The following is a 20,541-nucleotide window of genomic DNA, read 5'->3' as shown; positions in this document are numbered from 1 at the left end:
ATCACATTTCCTGCTAGCTTTTATCAAAAATGTATTCCTATAGAATTTGTGTCTGCCAAAGAAATCTAAGTTCAGTTATGTTGCTTATTTTTTGATCAATGATTTCACCTGGAAGTAATTTTTTTTGTCTCTATCTCATATAATTTATTTTTAAGCAAGATAATCCCGTCTCAGGCCCTGCATTTATTTATATTTTTGGATACAGAAATGTATTTATGGTTTTGGTGGTTGTTCGGAAGAGGTATTTCAGTTTTAGGAATCTTGAATTGTGCTGTACAGCAATGACTCTGTAACTCTCCTTGAACAGTGTGGAATACATGGTAATTCTGCAGCACACGAGATTTATACTCTTCTATTTATAAATGTAGTTCCCAGAAAATGGATCTATCTTGCCCAAATAGTATCAGGAGGCAGTCAGTACCTGGTACATGTCTTAAATATTTTCCTATGTAGAACTATAGGGAAGTCTTGCACACGTTGGCCAATTAGATAAAGTTCTCTGAGGAACTGGCTGGGATTCTGGTTTGTTTGGGGCTGCTTTAGGGTTGTGAAATTTTTTCTTGTGTGTGTGTTTTGTTTTGGCTTGATTTGTTTTGGAACTCTCTCCCCAGTTCCTGGCCGGTAGGATGCTGGCACGCTCCCCAGCCCTGCTGCAGCCTCCCTGTGCCAGGCTGCTCGATGCGCCCTGAGCTCGGCGCAGTGCAGCACTGCCCTTGGGTGCTGTGAGCGCTGCAGTGCTGGGAAGAGCTGCAGCTCTGTCCTTCAGCTACCCCATCCAAAGCCAGGCAAGCAGCTCTGACTGGTGAAATGCTGTCATTGGTGCCTACTGCTGTGCACCTATTGCTTTCCTGACCTATTGCTTTCCTGCAACAGTAGTCACTGCTGTAGTCTACCAGCAGGTGAAAGGTTGCTGGGAACGAGCCTGGCAGTGTGGCTAGATGACATGTTTACTCCATACCCAGAGTAAAGGTCGTGGGGGTGGTTTGGGCTGAGGAAGGGCAGCACTTCCTATAATGCTGAGGATGAGAACATCCCTCCAGAGCTCACTGGTAGCTTACAATTCCAAGACATGTGATGCAAGCTGTACACAGGTGTGGAATAACATCTGTGTATACCCATCTGTGGGTAATGCTCAGGTTAAGCCCAAAAGCTAATAGTTTCCAGCCACAAGTTACCTGCAGCTCTGGTTTCAGCTGACATTGCCGTTGGAGGGGAGGGCAAGGTCACAAGGAGGGTGCTTAGTCCAGTCGGTGTCACACCCAGTGAATCTGCAAATGTGAGGTTTCACTACTTGCTCTAGGTTCTTTTACAGCCTAGATATTCATCTTCTGTTCCAGGAGACATCCCAGTGTTTTATTGTTGACAAGAGGTGATTTTCTTGTTTATCCTGCAAATTGGTGTGGACTGATCTAGCCAGCTGCAGGGCAGAACAGCCTGGCTAAGAACATGGGACTTGGAAAAAGTAGCAAATTTCTTCTTGTGATTATGGGTTTGCACTGCTATAGTTCTGCCTTGCCCAACTCTGAGTAGCTTTCAATTCCTCTAACACAGAGGATAATCATTTGAATTGGAAGGGACCCTTACAGGTCATCTAATCCCTGTAATAAATAGGGACATAATCCCTGTAATAAACAGGGACACCTACAGCTACATCAGGTACTCAGAGCCCCATCCAGCCTGACCTTCAATGTCTCCAGGATATGGCATCTGCTATTTCTCTGGGCATCCTGTTTCAGTGCCTCGCCACCTTTATTGTACAAATAGTTTTTCCTTATATCCAATCTAAATTTCCACTCTTTTAGTTTGAAACCGTTTCACCTTGTCCTGTCACAACAGGCCTTGCTAAAGAGCCTGTCTCTTTCTTTCTTATGGTCCCCCTTCATGTACTTGAAAGGCCTCAGGTCTCCCCAGAGCCTTCTCTTCTCCGCACTGAACAGACACAGCTCTTTCAGCCTGTCCTCACAGTGGAGATGTTCCATTCCTTGGATCAGTTTTGTGTCTCTCTTCCGGATGCACTCCAGCAGGTCTGTGTTTCTCCTGCACTGAAGACTCCACATCTAGATGCAGTATTCCAGGTGAGGTCTCAGCAGCGTGGAGCAGAGGGGCAGGATCACCTCCCTCACCCTGCTGGCCACGCTTCTTTTGATGCTGCCTAGGATATGGTTGGTTTTCAGGGCTGTGTTCGTTGCTGGCTCGTGTCCAGCTTGCCATCCACCAGTACCTCCAAGTCATTTTTGTCTGGTCTGTGCTCTCTTCAGCTTGTACTGACAGTGGAGGTTACCATGACTCATGTGCTACCTTTTTTCTCTTAGTGGATGTTGATGGGCAGGATGCTGGCCGTGTTGATTTGCTTATGGGTCAGTGGGTCATTGGGGACCTTTGGTCACAGTGAAGAGTTGTTTGGCTTCCTCCTGAATGCTTGCTGAACAGTGGAAGATCATACGTCGGTTATCTGAAATCTAGATGAATATTGCAGCCCTCAGCTCTAGCTCATGCACTTCCTGTACTTGCTGTCATGGGTAATTGTGAGAACACATGGCCCTCCACCTGCCATGTGTTTTCTGTCATGCTTGGTGAGCCACTGTGGCACAGCCTGCTGTAACTTGAGTCTGGAGGTCCTGCAGGATGTGACGATAGCAGAATGATGGCAGTCTCAACGTGGGAAGCCAGAGGAAAGGTCTGGGTTCTTGAGTATCTAAGGGAGAGTAGATGGAATGGAGCGTTAAGCTACTTGAAAGTGGGGAGTGACACCATCTGAGGAGAGTGGAAGAGGCAAGGTAGTTGCTGTGGCACCTCACTTGGGGCTCAAAGCCAGAAAGGAGTGCTTTCAAGTACTAGTCATGAGGTAGAGCCAGGCAGAGCAGGCAGGGGGTATAAGAATTACATAAATAGAATCCTTGTCAGGAGATGTATTTTTTTATTTTTTTATTTTTCCCTTGATGTGGAACTGGAACCTGTCAGAGCTGTGGAGGTTGTGCAGGACACGGCAGTATAGGAAAGGGATCATATGGAGAAACTGTGGAGAAACTCCCATTTCTTTGTAAAATATGCACTCTTAGTTGTGCAGTCAGCCGTTGATTACTCTTAAACGTTCCTATATTCACTTCTATTTGAGGATCTTACTGTGATGATGTAAAGCCAATGGAGGCTGAGGATGGGTAACAGACAGCCATGTTTATGTAGGCCAAATGGGATGCTGAGCTTAACAAGCTTGTCAGTAGGCCTTTGTGGGTAGTGCCTCCCACGTGATGTGAAGCTGCTTTTAACAGAAGGGCACTGCGTTGGAAATAGTTCCTGGAGGTAAAAGAGAGGAGGGAAAGAGGGGCTGGAGGAGTGGGAAGCTACTGAAAGTGGGCAGGGAACAAGGTATTAGGTGGATGGCTAAAGGGGTACCTGAAAGGAGGTAGGTGGATGTGTATTTTGCTTTGAAAACCTCAGTTTAATTGAGGCCTGAATGCAAGCATCTCCTCAAGTGCTGCCTTTTTTCTTTTAGAGGTTGCATGCTTTTCTCTATTTTTCCTGATGTAACCTACTTGAAAATAACAAGAAGCCTGCCTTTTCTGCACCTTCTCTAGCGACAGTAATCATTACATCGTTACAGTTTTCTTCGGAAACTAAAGTGAAAGAACGTTCAGTCATTCCAGTGATGAGTTACAAGACCAGAGATATTATTAGTGAACCTAGTGTTCTGCTGCAGAAAAGAGAGAAAGCCATCCTTCAGCAACTGCATTAGACACCGATTTCTCAGATGGACATTTTCTCTCAAGTTCTTTTCAAATCCTCTTTGCTTCCTATGTTTTTACCATTTACCACCTCTGGATACTTTCATTTTCTGTGTGAACACCCAATTAGTCTTTGACTCTTGAATTTTGGGGTTTTGGTGATAGTGTTCTCCATCAGTTACAGATTTGCCGTTCTTCTACAGTGCTATTGTATATGTCCCTATTAATATGTTTCCTATGTGAGATTTTTAAAAAAAAACAACCAATCAAAATACCATTATGTCTTCTAGGTACCTTTCGTTATGTTGGATGTATTTTGTCTAATATTTTCTTTGTGTGGGTCACTTATTTTCAAACTCCATGTAGTTTTTTTCCTTCCATTTTCTGTATCCTTTTTTTCTCCCTATTTTAGTGTCTGGAATATCTCTTTTCAGACAGGGAAAATATCAAATATAAAATATAGGAGTAAATTACTGGTTTATGGTATTGATTTTACAATAAATTCTGCACAGCACTTCATTTTATTTTTTAATGAATACTAACATTTTATATGCATTTTGATATATCATCACGTAACTGTCTGCAGTGTGCCTAGGTTTGATGGAGCTTATGATCTAGATTTTATGAAGTTAATTTAGATTCCAATAATGAGGTTAGTTTCTGTTTCTCCTTCAATCTGCCTTTTAAAATTAAACTTATTTTCCATTAGTTTACCAAGAATGTTACTTCTCTGAAATACTGAACCTTTTTAATTTGTTGTTTAAAAAAATAATTGTATTTAGTACTTCTCTCCCGTCTTTCAAGCAATTGCTGCAGTTCCTCTACGGCATCCATTTTCATCTAGCATGGTTAAATGGTGTAACAGCTAACAGCTCAGTTACTTTCAAGTAGTAAGGTCATTGTAAGTTCTGGAACTTACAAATCTGATGCCTTATACTTGCTTTTCTTGTTTAGTTTTGTTCCAGCACAGCCTTTAAGTACAATGTGGCATGCTATGCCAAACAACCCGAATGTGCTGGGTTTTTCAGAAGTTTGTTTATGGGTACTAAAGTACGGGCACCAAATGCAGACAAACAGAACCGCATTTGGAAGGGAAAGCTTTTTGTCTCCTTCATGATGATGGCTGACAAATGGAGGTCCAGCTATAGTCCAGTGGCACATGTGAAGAAGTGACAGGGGCACCTGATAATGTCGAGTAGCCCTCTGTGGGGGTTTTCTCTGTGGTCCTTACCAGATTTTCCCATCCCTCTTCCATCCTGTGCCTCACGTTCCTTTCCTGTTTCCAGTTACGATGCTTACAGGTGAAGGATTCTGTGTCTTTAAGTTCACTTTAAATTCAGATTTTGTTTGCATATTGTCAGCTTAGATATTCTCATCTTTAAATGCTACTTAATGCTCTTTACCCATTTAAAAACTGTATTGTTTATACCACATCTTAAAAGGTAAGTGGCTTTTATATCTAAATTGAAATTTCAGACCAAGAAGGCTTCTGTTTTGTTAGAGCTAGGAGCAGGAGACAAAAAGAAGGCTCTCTTCTGAATATTCCCACACATCCTTTCCCGCAAATACTACAGCCGTATTATCCCTTCATAAATCTTTAATCAAAGGATTTCAATACTTAATTACAAAAAAATGTAACCTCGCATCATTCCTCTGCTGTCAGCCAGTATTTTCCTTGTTATGTGGATAAGCCAGGCGTTAAGGTTACTAAGTGATTTTTGCAGAATGGTGTGGCAAGTCAGAAGCAGGCCCTGATTTATAAGCCTGCAATCTGCTGACTTGACACTAAGCTGGCAAATCAAATGGGAGCCCCCGAAATCCTGGCTGGGACTAAGGAAAACCCTTCTGAGATGAGAATTACTGGATGAATGTGCTAATGCTGACTGCTGCTAAGCAGGCACCAGATAAAAGGTGCGTGAATATACAAGATGGAGACCAAGGTGCTTTAGGGACACGTGTATGAGGTGGCTGCTGTGTCTGAATGTAGCAGGACATCTTGTGTGGCCTTATCCCACAGCCTGTGTGGGTTATGATAGCAGTGGGTTTTGGAATTCCTGCTCCATAGAGACATAATATTTCTGATAACCATTTTTCAAGCCTATTTGTAGAAGTTCAGCTGATAGCAGGCATCGTTTGTGCTTGACCTGCCTTGTGTAGTTTCTTCTGTACAGCAGGGAGAGGTATAAAAACTGCTAAGTGATGTGTCCAGCAGCCTGCACGTGTATCCATTAGGCTTATAGAAAATGTTCTTCTGTGGGCAAACCTTGCTGTGCTTGTGTTGTTCTGGCACTTTTATGGTACTTGAGGAATTGGTGCCTGAAGCAGCGGCCTGTGCTATTTGTGTGAGCACAGTCACCAGCTGGTGGTGGATTCCTGTGTTGGGAACAGTCATCTACTTGATAGATCTCTGCGTGATCGTTAATTAATCAGTGTTCCCAATTTGTTGAGCACCAAGTCCTCATTATGTGTTTTCTGATTGCTGCTCCTGTTTGTTTTTCCCCTACTGTTTCATCTCCATTTGAAACGTTGATATCATGTTGCAAAATAAAAGTGCCCTTTTTTATGCCTCAACACCTAGTAAGGTGAAACATCACAGTGCTGTTCAGACTATGGGAACAGCTGAGTGTTCCAAATCAGTAACAGAGCGTCTCAGCGAGGTTGGAGTTACTTTAAGGTGCATTAAAGATGAAAGAACAAGTTTCCATTATTTTAAGTCAAGTGTTAGAAGTTATCTGAAGTTAGTGACAAAGTTTTGCACGGATTTCCTCATGGCTGAGATATTGATTAGAAACTTGCAATAAGCCAAGTGAAATCCATTTGACTGTCTTCCAAAGCTAAGAGACAAAACATAAATAACATGTGGGTGAGTTAAATTACCCATTTTAATGTTCTCCAGTGGGGGCGGAACAGATAATGAAATGCATTTTACATCTGTTCTAGTTACTATTCTGCTAAAAGGAAGCGAGTCTTCACATGAGAGCACCGTACCCCCGCTTTGTGCTCAGCAGTGCAGGTAAATAACCCCATGGTTATGTTTGACATTGGCCATGCTGCCCGGCTGCTCACCTGCCTTCCTGCTTGGTAAATGTCTTTCCCCTTCCCGAGGAAGGCATGCACAGAATGAACTTTCATGTAACTCGTCATTGTACTTGATATCAAAAGAAATGTTGCTTTTGATATTTCTTTGATTTAAACTGTAGTTAAATCCTGCAGGAGTGCAGGCAGATAACTTCATTTCTCTATTCAGTAGCTGAAGTAATGTTGCTCGAAATCCCGGCTCTGAGCCTCCCCTCCTGCCTTCCCGTGTTTGAAAAGGTAGCATGGTGCAATTCTTTATTAGCAGAGGAAAGCTCCATGTGCTTTTTAATACTCCTGTAAAGTGCAGAAATGCATTCTGACGGTGCTTATAAAACAATCGTGTGCATCGTGGGTTTAACTGAGAATTTTAAAAGGATTGACTGTCGCTGTGCTCAAGGTCACGGCTCTCATGCATTTCCAAGGAAATCCTCGTCGCGGGCTGAAATCGCCTTCCACCCGCAGTCCCGCTCCTCGTTAGCCGATGGGAGGGATTTGCGGCATTGGCAATAAGTTGTGCTGCCTCCTGGGCGGCTGCCAGAGCCGGGCTGCTGCTGCTGGAGGCGGCCGGTCGCTGCCTCCGCCTGCGCGGCACCGCGCTGCCAGCGGGAATGCGGTGCGGGGCTTCGCGTCGAGTCGGAAGCGCCGGGCTGCCCTTGCCTTGCTGAAACAGTTGCGTGTCGACGGCGTTGTAGTACGTGATGTCACGAGGGTGTTGGCTTTGAGGAATTTCGCTACGGAGGAAGCAGTTTTGATAATGCAGGCAGTATTTTCAAGACCTTTGAATATGCTCTTGGTTTCTCTTTAGTTAGCTCGGAGCGAACGTACAGATGGATACGTGCACACGTTTGTTTTTGGTAAGGAATTAACATGCAGAGCGTTGGAGCCATCTAAGTGGATACAATACCTTGAAGGCAATGTCGAGTCAGTCTGGATTTTCGAACTCTGTGCCTCTCCCAGGATACCCATTCTACCAGGTGCCATGCAGGTATAGCGTGTTTTAAGTTTTATCTTTTCATGTGCTGCTGGATCGGGCTGTAGGATGCTGCTTGCGTTTGCAACATTGTTGTTTAGGTTTGTTTGCAGGCTGAAAACGTATAAGAAGTCAGAATGAAGGTGATGAATAACATAAATTCATTTTAAGTGCTTTGTGTCTGAGTTTATAGTTAGGTTTGCATTTATTTTAAGCAAGATTTTATTTTTAAACACTAAATGTTTTTAGAGCTTTTCTACCTGGGAGAATCAAGCTGTAACCTTGGAGATTTATAAAGTGAATTATGCACCCTGGTTTTTCAGTCATTGTACTGGGAATTGGGTATCTATGTTGCTGAGAATTGGAAATCACACATTTCTAGAAAGTATGAGTCATGTTAAGCGTTTTCATGCAGAATGGCATAAAGTGGGTAAACAAAAGTGCTTAACTGCCATTATGCTTTCAGGACAGCAATTCACAAAACATATGCATTGTGTGCGTAAAAGTGATAGATGCTTGTGATAAAGCTTAATTGTGTGGGCTTCTTACTGCCTTCGTTTTGATTCAGCAGTCCTACAAAAAATCCTTCCTTCCAAGGGTGCTGTTGAACAGTCTTGTAGAGTGGGTTAGATTCTACCCATGCAATTACCTTTCCTGCTGTAGAAGGCTGTAATGTTGCATAATAATCAGTGGGAATGCATTACAGTACTTTTTTGGCTGAGGTGTCAGGTTTCTGGCACACCTTAATCAAGGAATGTTGATCTCCCTTTATTATGTCTAAATCTGAAGTCTCTGCCTCTTGTGCTGCAACATAGGGAAAAATCTGAGTTGTAACAGGAGTTCTCTGCTGTTACTCGTCTTTCTATAATGCATTTAAAGAGAAACATGAGGGAATAAGTTAATAATTAACACGTTCATATCCAGAGACTGCACCTGGCAAATGGATGTTGTGAACTGTGGAATATAAAATGGCATAGATTAGTTTTGTAAGGCTGCAGTGATAGCCTTTTGGGAATGGAAAGAGTGGTAGCTCTGCATGTTGTTCATTTGGCCACTTTCCTGTGTATTCCCTGAAGTAAACACCCTCACTTACTTCCTTATTTATTTCTCAGTAGTACTACCAGGTTGCCTGGTCAAAGGTAGCAGTAGAGTTTTATTGAAACCAGAGTTAGCCATTTAAGGTCAACCACAGTGGTTGCTTGTAGCAATATATTTTTTTTCCTTTCTTTCTTTTTCTTTTTTTCCATCTCTTCCCAGAAGTAATCTGTTAGCTGCTCAGTGAAGCACTCAAAATGCTTGGACCTTACCACCCAGCTCCTGGGGTTTCTCTGTTACCTTCTGGGCAGAATGAATGAAGGGCCTTCCAAGTCCTCACCTCTCTGAAAAGAGAGGAACTAAAGTTACTGAACTTCTGGCTCCCTGTTGTTTATTGACATTTGGAGTTTTGAATTCTCTCCTTCTTGTTTCTCCCTTGGTTTTATAGGCAGTTACTTTGCATTTCAGTGAAGCTTTGTTCGATAATTCTCAGATGATTTATGTGATACGCATCTTAGATCATTAAATCCAGTTTTGAAGATGTAGAATTGTGTAGATATATGTATTTCATTGCAAAGTCATTCTTACTGATTTAGTATAGAATAAATATAAAAACAGATCCTGTGCATAGCGTGCAACCATGAATAACTTGACAGATCCAGCTATGTACAATTTTTTTTACCTGCAGTCATTTTAGAGCTTGGCCTCATGCGTAGAACATTCCTTCAGAAAAGTGATATGTGGCCATTTCCAACTGGGGTGCAATAAACTTTGCAGACATGGAGTTGAATTAGGATTATTTCAAGCTAGTAACTAGTTAGGCTCTGGTGAGTGAAGATTTTCCAATGAGACCACTGTTTATCATAAATGGCTCTGTGGAGCAGGGAGGATTAATATACATTATGCTAAATTCATATTTTGGCATGTTAATCTAATATGGCTTGCATCTGGGATGGTGTCAAGTCAGCAGTTCCAAGTCTTGAGTTTTGGAAAAGTTCTGTTTTCAGAAAACTGCCTTTTGCATAGGTAAGCTTTCCTGCCTTGGAAGTGACCAAGGAGCAGTCTGCCATACAGAGTCACTTGGGGTAGCACTGCCCTCGCTTGCCTGTTGCCTGCAGAATGCATCACTGAGCATCACTGGCTTGGTGGCTGTCATCTCCAGCCATATTGCGACTCACTTCTGATACCCATGGAGTGCAAAACTGGAAGTTCTTGGCAGCATTTCCATATTTGAGAAAAGAACCAAAACAACAGCATTTATGTTGAGTGTGACAGTTAAGCTTCTTTCTTGGCACAACATAAGGGATCTGATCTAAACAGTAGTGGTAGAAAATATTCTGCATGATTGAAAAACACTTCCTCAAGTAGTTTATAGTCTTTGTTTTTTATATGATTGGTTCTTAGTGTAGAGATTCAAAGAAAATATCACCATCTGTGAGTTCTGTAGCTTAAGATAAGTAGCAGCAAGTGTAAAGTCAGTACCAGTGGCTGAGCCTTAGCTGATTAGCAACAGTGTGCCAGTTAACACACCAGCTCCCATCTCACATCAGCTGGGATGGCACTGGCCAGGTAGCTTGCATCTTCTGCAGCTGCTTGATGTTGTAATGCTAATTTTGTGTCATATTTCAGATAGGACAGAAGTGAGACCATTCAAAAGATAGTCTTTGAAAATATGTTTATTGTGTTATGATTTTCATAAACCTTAATCAGTAGAGATTAAGAACAAAGCTTTTTCTGGCAGGACTTGCAAGACTACACTCGTGCATTTTTTTTTTTTCTTTGTCATGCCAGTTTTAACCTGGCATGACAAGAGGTCTTTCTTATAAGAACCTTTGTTATTTCCCTTTGTTCTAAGCTGCCAGTGGTTCTTGTTGGTAGCTTCATGAGTTTTCCTTTAGCAAAGAGAAAAAGAAGGATCTAGTGTGTGAGCCACGTTTACCAAGAGTATCCACTAGGAAATTTTTATGCTATAGCCATCTTAGAAAATTGTCAATACTTTCACATTAGCCTCAAAGAGAAACACATTCAGAAATATTTTGGAGTAGGAGAAAAGTGTTTCGAGTAAGAGCTTCATAGCTTTTCTTGTGCAGAAAAGTGAGATAACCGAAGTCCCAACCCAGTCTCAGCCGTAGAGCAGTTGCTAATGTTTGTGTGAGGTCACTGATGCTAGGCTGGTGGACTCTAATGCTCTTAATGAGTTTTCTTTTCAGGCAGAATCTTTCTGACACACACATCTAGAGGTCAAGATGCCCTTGTTGTACATATTGAATCCTAGAAAGGCCTGTGTTGAAAAGGACCTCAAAGATCACCTAGTTTCAATCCGCCTGCTGTGGGCAGGATCGCCCACCACCAGGCCAGGCTGCCCAAGCATGCATTTGTATGACTGGAATATAAAGCCACATAGTGTGGGGAATTCATGGTTTTCAGTGTTTCATTCTCTCTAATACTTCTTAGGGCTTATTACATTTGGCATAGTCCTTTGGCTTAACCATATCCAAACCTTCTGCAGCCCTATGAAATGCTGGAACTTCACCTTTGAGGAAAGGTGGTAGAATCCAAATTCACAAGAACGGTGCTGCTCAAGTTGAGACATACAATAATACTGAGTAAATAAAGCAACTAGCTATCCGGGGGAAAAGGAAAACTTGGAATGTTGTGAATGGATGGTAAGTCTCTTAAAGTTCATTCAAAATGTAGTATTGCAGATCCCAGCTGGTTGTAGGAATATGGTAAATAAGTTGTTGTAACTGAAACTAAGCAACAAGCTGTAGGCACTTAAGTGAAACGGGAAAGAGGTGTTGCAGCCAGAAGCTGCTGTCCACTTCAAGTGTTGATACTGAATTAGCAACTGTTCCTTCAGTGTGAAAGAAAATACTAAAATACTTCTTTGCTGCTTTATATAATCAAGTCTGTGTTGCAAAGGCCGTAGAAGAAAGCCATTGCTTTTATAAGGAAACAAAGCAGTTGCTGAGCTTCCTTTGTAGCATCATCTGTCAAGTTTGGTGGGACTAAAATCTCTGAGAAATAATGAAGTCAGTGAACGATGGTCAAGAATAAAGTGAAGGCCAAAAATTACATTTTAAGTATTTGCTTACTTTAAGTATTTGCATTGCGTTAGCCAAACTCCTGGCTGACTATTGAATGCAGTTGTTCTGAATATTCAGAAGCATGCATGTGTATGACTGGGATATAAAGTTGCATTTTCTTGGAATAACTCAATCAGTTGAGCAAAGCTTCCTGTGCATTTTGTTTGCTTTTCATTCAGTCATTCCCTTTCCCTGTAGGAGGAAGAAGAGAAAGTGGAAGGCAAAGCCATTGATGAAATATATTCAGAAATGTAGTATGCTAAATTGTAGCTGGTTTTAGAAGCTATTTCCCTATATAATTTGATTTTTATATATGCCTGTAGAATCTTTCTCACTGGGGAGAGGGAGATTGGCATCTGTTTTTGGATGGGTAAAAATTTATTTTTTGGGATTTGGAAAGAACTGGCGCAGATAGCTGGTGCTGCTCATGCTAGCATTCTCATTTAGGGCTAGAAAGGAATGCACTGAATTCATAATTGAGAGGGAACGATCAAAATACGAAGAAGAAACTTTTATATAATTTATATTCTGCAATATTTGAAATGTGGACAGGCTAGTTTTATATTTAAATGGTTTAAATGTTATATAGTTGCTTTGCAGGCAAGTATAGAGACTGCTTTTAAATTGACTCAAACCAAAACAAAGAGAACCCTTCTTTTTTCCCCAAGGAGCCTCATGATTAGAATGTCGGCAGTTACTTGGCCTTGATAGGATAAACAATGCATTAAAAAGCTTCACGTAATAAAAAGTAACTCATTAAGCAAGATTGAACTTGAAAAAAGAGTTTTGCTTGCAGGGAATAAATCTTAAGTACAGGCTGCTCTCTGAGAAGACAAAATAATAGGAAAACTGTTAGAGAAGAAGTTGATTGCAAGATTACTACCTCTAAACTCTGTTGAGAAGATCCAATCCTGAAACTGGGACTGAGAGATGTCAGTTAAGGTGCAGACTGCAGCTCCTGTATGGTTTTCCTCAGGTGCTCCCTTTGGAAAGTAGTGCTAGGTAAGAATGCTTTTCTTATAGAATGTGGCTGCTATGGGAGGTTTCTTCTCTCTTGTTTATCTCATTCCCTCCTTTTTACCCCCAGTGTATTGTGTTCCCCTTTTTTAATCTCCCCAAGGCTGTCAGATTTCAATGGGAAATGAAAAGCCTGGGTGCTGTGCAAGTGGTCATTGAGTAGATGATCCAACACACCAGTGTTGTGACCTACAGGACAAACTTTGGAACAGCAAGAGTGTCTATGCTATATCAGTGTTAAACTGAGCACTTGCAAGATTGTTTGCAGAGCAGTGCTGCTGGTTTTACCCCTGCTGAGGTACACTGGATATTGCCTTCCTTAGGCATGCGTGTCACTTCTGGCTTGCTTACCATGCGTTACCTTCTGGCTCCTCAAGTCCCTTTCCACATTCCAGGCATGGCTCGCGTTACACTTGACGGTAAGGGTGCAATCACATGAATGCATGACAGATTGCGACAATTCATTGTAACTCATTCTGTCAGGAAAGAGAAACTGTGGAAAAACGTAAGCATTCTAACAATGCTGTCTGTTAGCCTCCTTAAAAGGAGACAAAGGTATGAACTGCATACGATGCAAAGTAACTGCTCTGATGTGAACTATTTACTTTCTGAATTAATTCTTACCAAAACTTTGAATATTTCTTTGTGTTTATTTTGTCATATCTAGTATTTCAGGCTCTTGTGCACAGAAATGTAATTGCAGTTCTTGTTCTAATGATATTGATATTTGGCTGGCAGAACCAGTTGCAACAAGCTCTATTTTACTTTTTTCTTCTAGCAGCAATTTTCTAATATATCCTTTATTATTTTTTCTTCAGAAAATGTCTAGAGATCTCAATGTAGCTGTTTGTATTTTTGTTATTCTATGGATTTCTGAAAAGGCAATTTGCTTATTTTTGAAGACTTTTGCCGTATGCATGTAAATATATACTAAGTTGCTGTCCTGAGTGATAATGGCTGTTCAGAATTCTGTTTGGTACTCCCTTCAGTTACCAATTTTGACTAAAAGTACTTACAGAACAGAGTAAAAGAATTATTATAGTTCTTACCTCAGTCGTGTGCTTCCCCAGAGTTATGCTGTGGATGCTTGTCTTAGAGGTGAAACTGCCTGGGTGCCTCCTGCATCCCTTAGAACTCCTTGCAGGGGTTTGTCTTCAGGGTTGACTTGGTGTGTTAGGGGGTCCAGGTTATGCAGCAACAAAGGACCATCCAACAGTTCTGGGAGTTTGTGCTTTTAATGCATTGTTTTTGAACTTCACTGTCAAGACTAACTTTGAGCCTGCTTTACGCACAGAACCTTCCGTTCTTTCAAGTATAAATAAAGGAAACTGTTGGCTTGTAAATGACAGAGAAGTCCTGGTTTGTGAAGTACTTGGTGAAATATGAAGTGTAGAATTTGGTTAAAATTTGGTTTGGAGAAAAAAAAGCTGGAGCAATGATAGAAAATTTCTAAGGCATAAATTTGCACGTTTTTCTTCATGCAAATTCAGAAGTTCTTATTAAAGAAGAAATGATGACATTGTAGTAGCTTAAATGTGTTGTTTCTAAAACAATTAACTATAGGAAAATTATAACCAATACAGTGATTTGTGTTTAAATTTGGATGTGTCAACTAAGACTGAATTATAACAAATTGTTAAAATAGATAGCATCTATTCAAATAAAGTGTAGATTATATTTAGTCTCACTTTCTATGCTGCTGTTTTGACCAGGGTGTGATTAATGACGTTGCGAATCCAGTTTCATGAGTTCTGAGATTCATTTGAAGGACGTTTTTCCTGCAGAAAATAATCATGAATTTGAGCACTTAATAAATGAGTACTTACATATTCTAAGTTTGTTTGGTTGTTTTTTTTTTTTTTTTTTGCAAAAAAAAATAGATCACTGCTTCCTTGTTTGCTGAGGAAAGCCACCTTAAATTGAAGACACTTATTTGAAATAGATGTGGAGTCCTGTTGACAGGCAGATGCCTCTGTACACTGCTCACAGGACTGCAATGCAGATAGTGTTGATGCTGCTAACGTTTTTAAAATTTACCTCAGGTTTTCAGCTCACTTAGTGGTTCCATTTATTCATAACTTCAATAACACCTAAGTGTTACTGTATACATACCATCACAGTGAAGAGGACTGCAGTGGCTGAGTGCATGTTCTCATGTGGGGGGGTGCCTAGACAATATGTAATTATGCTCCAAGTTGTTCCTGCTTCCCCAACACATCTCTCAGACACTACTGACTTCAAGTGGAAAATTGGGTCCTTTTGTAAGAAATTAAGGTCTCATTTCCAGACATGTTTGTGCGTTGGCCCTCTTCCCTTGCAGATTCTCAGGTGTTTTACTATTATGTTTTGCTTACAGTGTCATGATTGATGAAAATTCTGTATTTATCTAGTCTACTGCTACCTCCTGTTCCCTTTTACCTTCCAAATTCCTACAGTGCCCTCATTTTGATGCCCCTTTCATTGCTTAAAAAGTTGTATCTGCCTTGTAGCTCTGCTAGGTGACTGTAGCTTCTTAGTGCTCTGTAGCATGTTTCCTCCCTATCCTGTCCTTATTCCCATCTATGTAATCCATGTTTTATCCCCTGCTTTAACTTCATCACTCTTTTTCGAAAATGTGTTCCTTAGCTCTCCTGTTAAACTGCATCAAGTTAAAGCTTGTCTTACTTGCTTTAAGACATGTCATTAGTTCTGTCCCTACTCTGGTTTCTTGCCAGGTTACTCCCTTTGTTTAAGTTTGTTCAAATGTGGCTGTAGTAAAATGATTCGTTTTACATTTGTCTGCTGTGTGCTGGGTAAGACTTCTAGACTAGAAGTATGGCGTGATTTACAGTGCTTGTAGCTCCTTATATGTCTGAGTAATTGTTTCATTTATTACTGTTCTGAAAAGTTAATTGTCTTCTGTCTTTCTCAGCCAATTGTTTTTCCTGCTTTCCTTTCTGTCCTCCTGCCGTCTTCCACAGAGTTTCACTTCATTTTCCTACAGCCTGTTTGTTCCATTGCTTTGAAAGAAGCCTGGAGGAAACTAAAAGACAACATAAGAGCATTGCTCATAATTGCGGAGTCTTTTAACTGTGCCTCTGTTTTCTGTTGGCAAGATGCAAAGAAAGGTGGGTTCCAGGTGATGTCAGAGATCTGGGAACATTGTTCTTAAGAGTTTCTCTATTGTAAGTTGTTCACACTAATGAAAAGAACTTGTGTGCGTAAGGATTAGAGAAAAGGACGTACATTATCTTGCAGGACAACTGGATTTTAATTAGAGTGATTTTTCAGGTGTGTCTGCTAAGCACCTCTGCTTTAACTGTGGCTGTTTTGAGCTGCTGTGGGATGTCTGAAGAGTGTTGGTATTGCTTTTGGACGGGGAAAGAGGCAACCCAGTTTTTGTTCGGATTCTGAGCGCAGAAGAATGCACATGGAAGGATTACAAGCAGGTTTACTTTCTCTCTTCATTGTGTTACTGTAGGTGGATAAGAAATCTTGTAAAATGTAGAATATTCAATATGTAGCTTTTGTCAGTTTGTAATCCTAAAATTTTCATGCAGAATTGAGAATTGTTCAAACTGATGAGCTGCACTGGTCTGTTAATATCTACTAGTTTTTAATGTTCCTTCATTGGCAACATGCTTTTTTTTTTTTTTTTCCTTCTTTTCTAATGGATTTATTGCTGCTGTCTTTCAGATTTGCCCAATTTCTATGTGCTGAAAACAAGACAAATCTGCAGTGCATTTGCCTAATGTAAACCTTTCTATGACTATGCACCAGGGTCCATGATTTCACTCAGTTGTGCTTTCTCTCTGTATTATTTTTCTGCCCACTCTCCCCCTGCTGGGTCATGATTTTCTGTATTTCAGATGCTAAAAGCTCCTGAAGACAAGCCCTTTCTTTTTAAGCCCAAGCTGTTCTAAAGACGTCAGTTGCTGAAATGTCGTAATTTTCCAAGTTTTAAACTGAAATTTTCCTTACAACTAAGCTGTTGGGTGTTTGAAATCAGTGAGTTAGGATAGTTTCTTGTGAGACCAAGAATGTTTCTTGTGAACCACTGCACTGTTATACCAGTGTTCAAGAAGAAAAAGGAAAAAACAATCCGTAGGACTGCTCTATTGAGATGTGATGCTCTGAGTTCTGCATGTGATGAGGTACTCAGTCCTGGGGCCACTTTTCAGTTCAAAACATCATTGTCTGTTTCCAGATGACAGCCGTTGCTTCCTTTCTGCTCTTGATATATTCTGGATTCAAAGTAGCCATGGAAGGGTTCAGGTTCATCATTTGCACGTACTGTTGTGCTCTTTTATGGGAAATTCTCATGTATGCAGAATCTGAGGAAATCTTCCTTGACAACTGTAGGGTAAAGAGAGAAATAGGAAATGCCTTTAGGACCAAGGTGACTGTTCAGTCCCTGGACAGATGTCTGTAGGGGGTGCTGCATGGCCCTGCATTACTATCACAAAACGTCCCTTGGTCAGATGTTATTGGTAAATGTTGGTGTTTGCCTAAGAAAGTATTCTCTAATGAAAAGATGTTGCCAAATGGTGAGGGCAGAAGCAATAGCACAGATGGCATCTAAAGATGTAAGGAAAAAAAAATATCCATTTCATCCTGAACACCTCTGCCATCATTCTTCCCATCCAACTTGTTCATTTGGTTCTGTTCTTATGATTTAAGAATGTTTTTGATTTAAATGTTTTTATTTAATGGAGTCTTACCTTTGTTGCACGTTATATACTTGCTTACATGTCAGGCAGTGTATGGATAGTTGTCTTTGCTGCCCACAAGGATCTCTAAGGTAGGCTGTCAGCAAACGAATATATGTGAAATTCAATCTGACAGGAAATGCCTGTGTGATCACAGGGCAGTCATGAAGAGTTCTCTTGGGGATTTATTTTTTTTCTTTGATTAGTAAAGAGCAAAAGATTTTTAACTATAGTTGTGAATGTGTAGCTGAAAATACCTGTGTGTGAGAATGAGGACATTGGAGGGTACGTCAGAAATACACTGCAGAGGCAAATAGTTCTGTGGTGTAAATAGCATGGAACACCTTCTGTAGGTGTGAGATGTGTTAAGTGCTGAGCACACCTTAAAAGCGTAGTGTTTTTTCTATTTGCCATATTTGAAGAAATGGTTATAATTTTAACTTGGAATTCACTTTCCCTAAAATTAGAACATGAACATGTGCTGAGAATTTTCACCCTTTTAAATCTAGCATATTATCTATATATTAAAATCTATATTTTGCTCCTTCTGTGCTAATTGCCTTGTATGACGTGTAGTGATGGTTGTAAATTGGAATGTTCTTCTAAGGTCTTTAAGGAAAAACAGACAATGCTTGAAAAAGTTCCCATACCCCTTGGGCTAGAAGTCAGAATTCTGGTTGATATTAATTTTACTGGTATCTGGAAGCTATTGTTTCTGAGATGTTGCTTCTTTCTACTAGTAAAACCAGTGTTTGCCTTCCTGAAATGGAAGGAATTAAATCTTCTGTGCATAGCACAAATTGCAGCATTTACAGAATGTGATGAGTCCCCAAACACAGGGGCTTTATAATTCAATAAATAAAATCAGAATCACTTTTACTGGATTGTTTTTTGGATTTAGTATTATGACTGCATATTGACAGTTGATACTGGCTTCTATCACTTTGTAACTTTATAAAAAGACTTAAAAATACGAAGACTCTGATGTAAGAGAGATGCAGAACACAAATATAATTGGCTATTGCTAGTAGATGAGCTCTGTTTCCTGGAAGAGAGGAAGGCCAAAGAGTACAGCAAGAGAATCATTCTTCATATCCCATTTATGCATTACGTAGATAGTATATGATTAAAGTAGAGGTGTAGGTGCTGAAGATAGCCAGCAAAGCATGTAGAGTGATTTAAGCTAATAAGCAGTTGGCAGGATGCAAGCTTATTCCTTTATTTCACATGTGACTTTCAGGAATGCTTCGTTTTCAGTTAGTTAAAGGTATAGTAAATCTTGCTGGAGCTAAGATCACCACTTTTTCACCTGATTTGGAATGCTAGTTAAGCCTTGCATTGGAATAAATTCTAGTACCAACAAGAAAACAGCTGAGAAATATGAGCTTGTATATGCATGCATCTTGTTACTTTTACTACCATTGTAAAGACTATGAGTAACTCTAAAACTACTGTCACAATGTCAAATTTTCAACCTGGATTCCAGTCTTCTTGTATTGTACTGCACTTCTTCAGTCTTAACTGTTGCCAAAGTGAAGCCTGCAATCTTTGCTTTAGGTGTTGCATGATACCAAGAACTTGTGCATCTGTATCTTCCTGATAATGCCAGCCATCAGTGATCAGCTCTTGGACAAATATCAAATGCAGGTGCTTTGTAGAAAGGCTTGGATTTCTCTAGTGATTCTGGCAACTTGTATCACTATGTACTTTTGTGACAAGGATTGGTTACATTAAAATGTTGTACAAACTTGCATTCAAGCACCATTTTTCTATTATTATCTGTCTTTACCAAACATGTCTAGATTAAGATGTTGATTTACACAATTCCCTTAGTACTCCAGAATCATTTGTCCCTTCAAGGAAATTTTTTAGGTTGATATTGGTCATAGTCTACAACTCTTGATCATTAACTTCTACAGCATGACAGTTTAAACAAAGTAAGTACAGGTTATTAATGCCATGGATTTGTTCTTTACTTGTGGATTGTATTTTTTAAATTAATATACATGGAACATTCTGTGTATGTGCTGGTTTAGAACATTCTGTAGAGGGCTGCAAAATTGTGTGCATTAGCTTAGATCATGACTTGCTGTTGTTAAATGTGCATTTCAGAAAGGCAGTCAGCAGTCAGTGTTGTTTGGAACAATACGCAGAAAGAAAGGCCTGCTACCTTGAACTAATAAGTAATTCAGCAGTTTACATAGAAGGATGTTTTTTTAGGTAAAACAAAACAAAACAACAACAAAACTTGTGTTTTCTGAGTAGTCAAGTTGACTTTGTCCTTTGCTGCTGTATTGAGTACCTTAATGAATTCTGGATGGAGATAGAAATGATGCCCTTGGTAAGAAATTTCAGGTGAGTAGGAATCCAGTTAGTCGAAGATTAAATACTGGGATAAGAAGGACTTTTTTTTTAAAAAAATTTCTAAGTACCATACCTAGCAGCGTGTACAATTATTTATTTCTGCCTCTGTTCTTTTAATGATTTAACAGTGGTTTAGATCCCTTCCCTAAAGTCTTGGGGATGCTGTCTCTGTGCTGACTTGAGGCTTCTTGAAATATTTTGGTCAGGCTTGTGAAGTATTTGTGGTGTCAGTGAAAAACCGTATGCTTAGTTCAGATTTTAGTTCTTCAAACACTCAGTTTTGTGTTCTCTCACAAAATTTTAAGTTCCCCATCATCTTTTTTAGAGAGACCAAATAAATGTTGTATCAAAAGGCAGTGTAATGCTGCCTTTCCATCAGTACAAACCTCTTACTGGTCAATAATTATTCTTTCTCTCTTTGTTGAAAGTATGGTTTTGTTCTCCTCATTAAACTTGAAATATTTCAGTATTAATGATTTCCAAGTGTCCTTCTTCAATATTTGTTCTGGTACTTTTCCACTGGAAGGTTTTTCCAGATTGGGTTTAGATGTCCTACTCAGGCCACCCTGTAACATCAGAAT

The 20,541-nt window shown here is 40.1% G+C and overlaps 1 protein-coding gene across 5 annotated transcripts in view; it reads left to right on the top strand.

Moving 5' to 3' along the window:
• The window catches only part of PLEKHA7 (pleckstrin homology domain containing A7), a 139,847-nt gene that overhangs the window by 36,439 nt on the left and 82,867 nt on the right, over positions 1-20,541 (top strand). For 2 of the 5 annotated variants that reach the window (XM_052694734.1, XM_052694732.1), the window contains exon 1: positions 7,350-7,785. The exons of 2 other annotated variants lie outside the window; for them this stretch is intronic. In XM_052694734.1, coding sequence (XP_052550694.1) covers positions 7,715-7,785 — 71 coding nt within the window. In that variant the 5' untranslated portion in view covers positions 7,350-7,714. Of the gene's footprint in view, positions 1-7,349; positions 7,786-20,541 lie in introns of those variants that run through there. One more of the 5 variants, XM_052694733.1, reaches the window with a different exon arrangement.

This window comes from Tympanuchus pallidicinctus, unplaced genomic scaffold (assembly GCF_026119805.1).
Source record: "Tympanuchus pallidicinctus isolate F22 unplaced genomic scaffold, pur_lepc_1.0 scaffold3, whole genome shotgun sequence".
NCBI lineage: Eukaryota > Metazoa > Chordata > Aves > Galliformes > Phasianidae > Tympanuchus > Tympanuchus pallidicinctus.
This window is presented reverse-complemented; position numbering and strand designations above follow the sequence as displayed.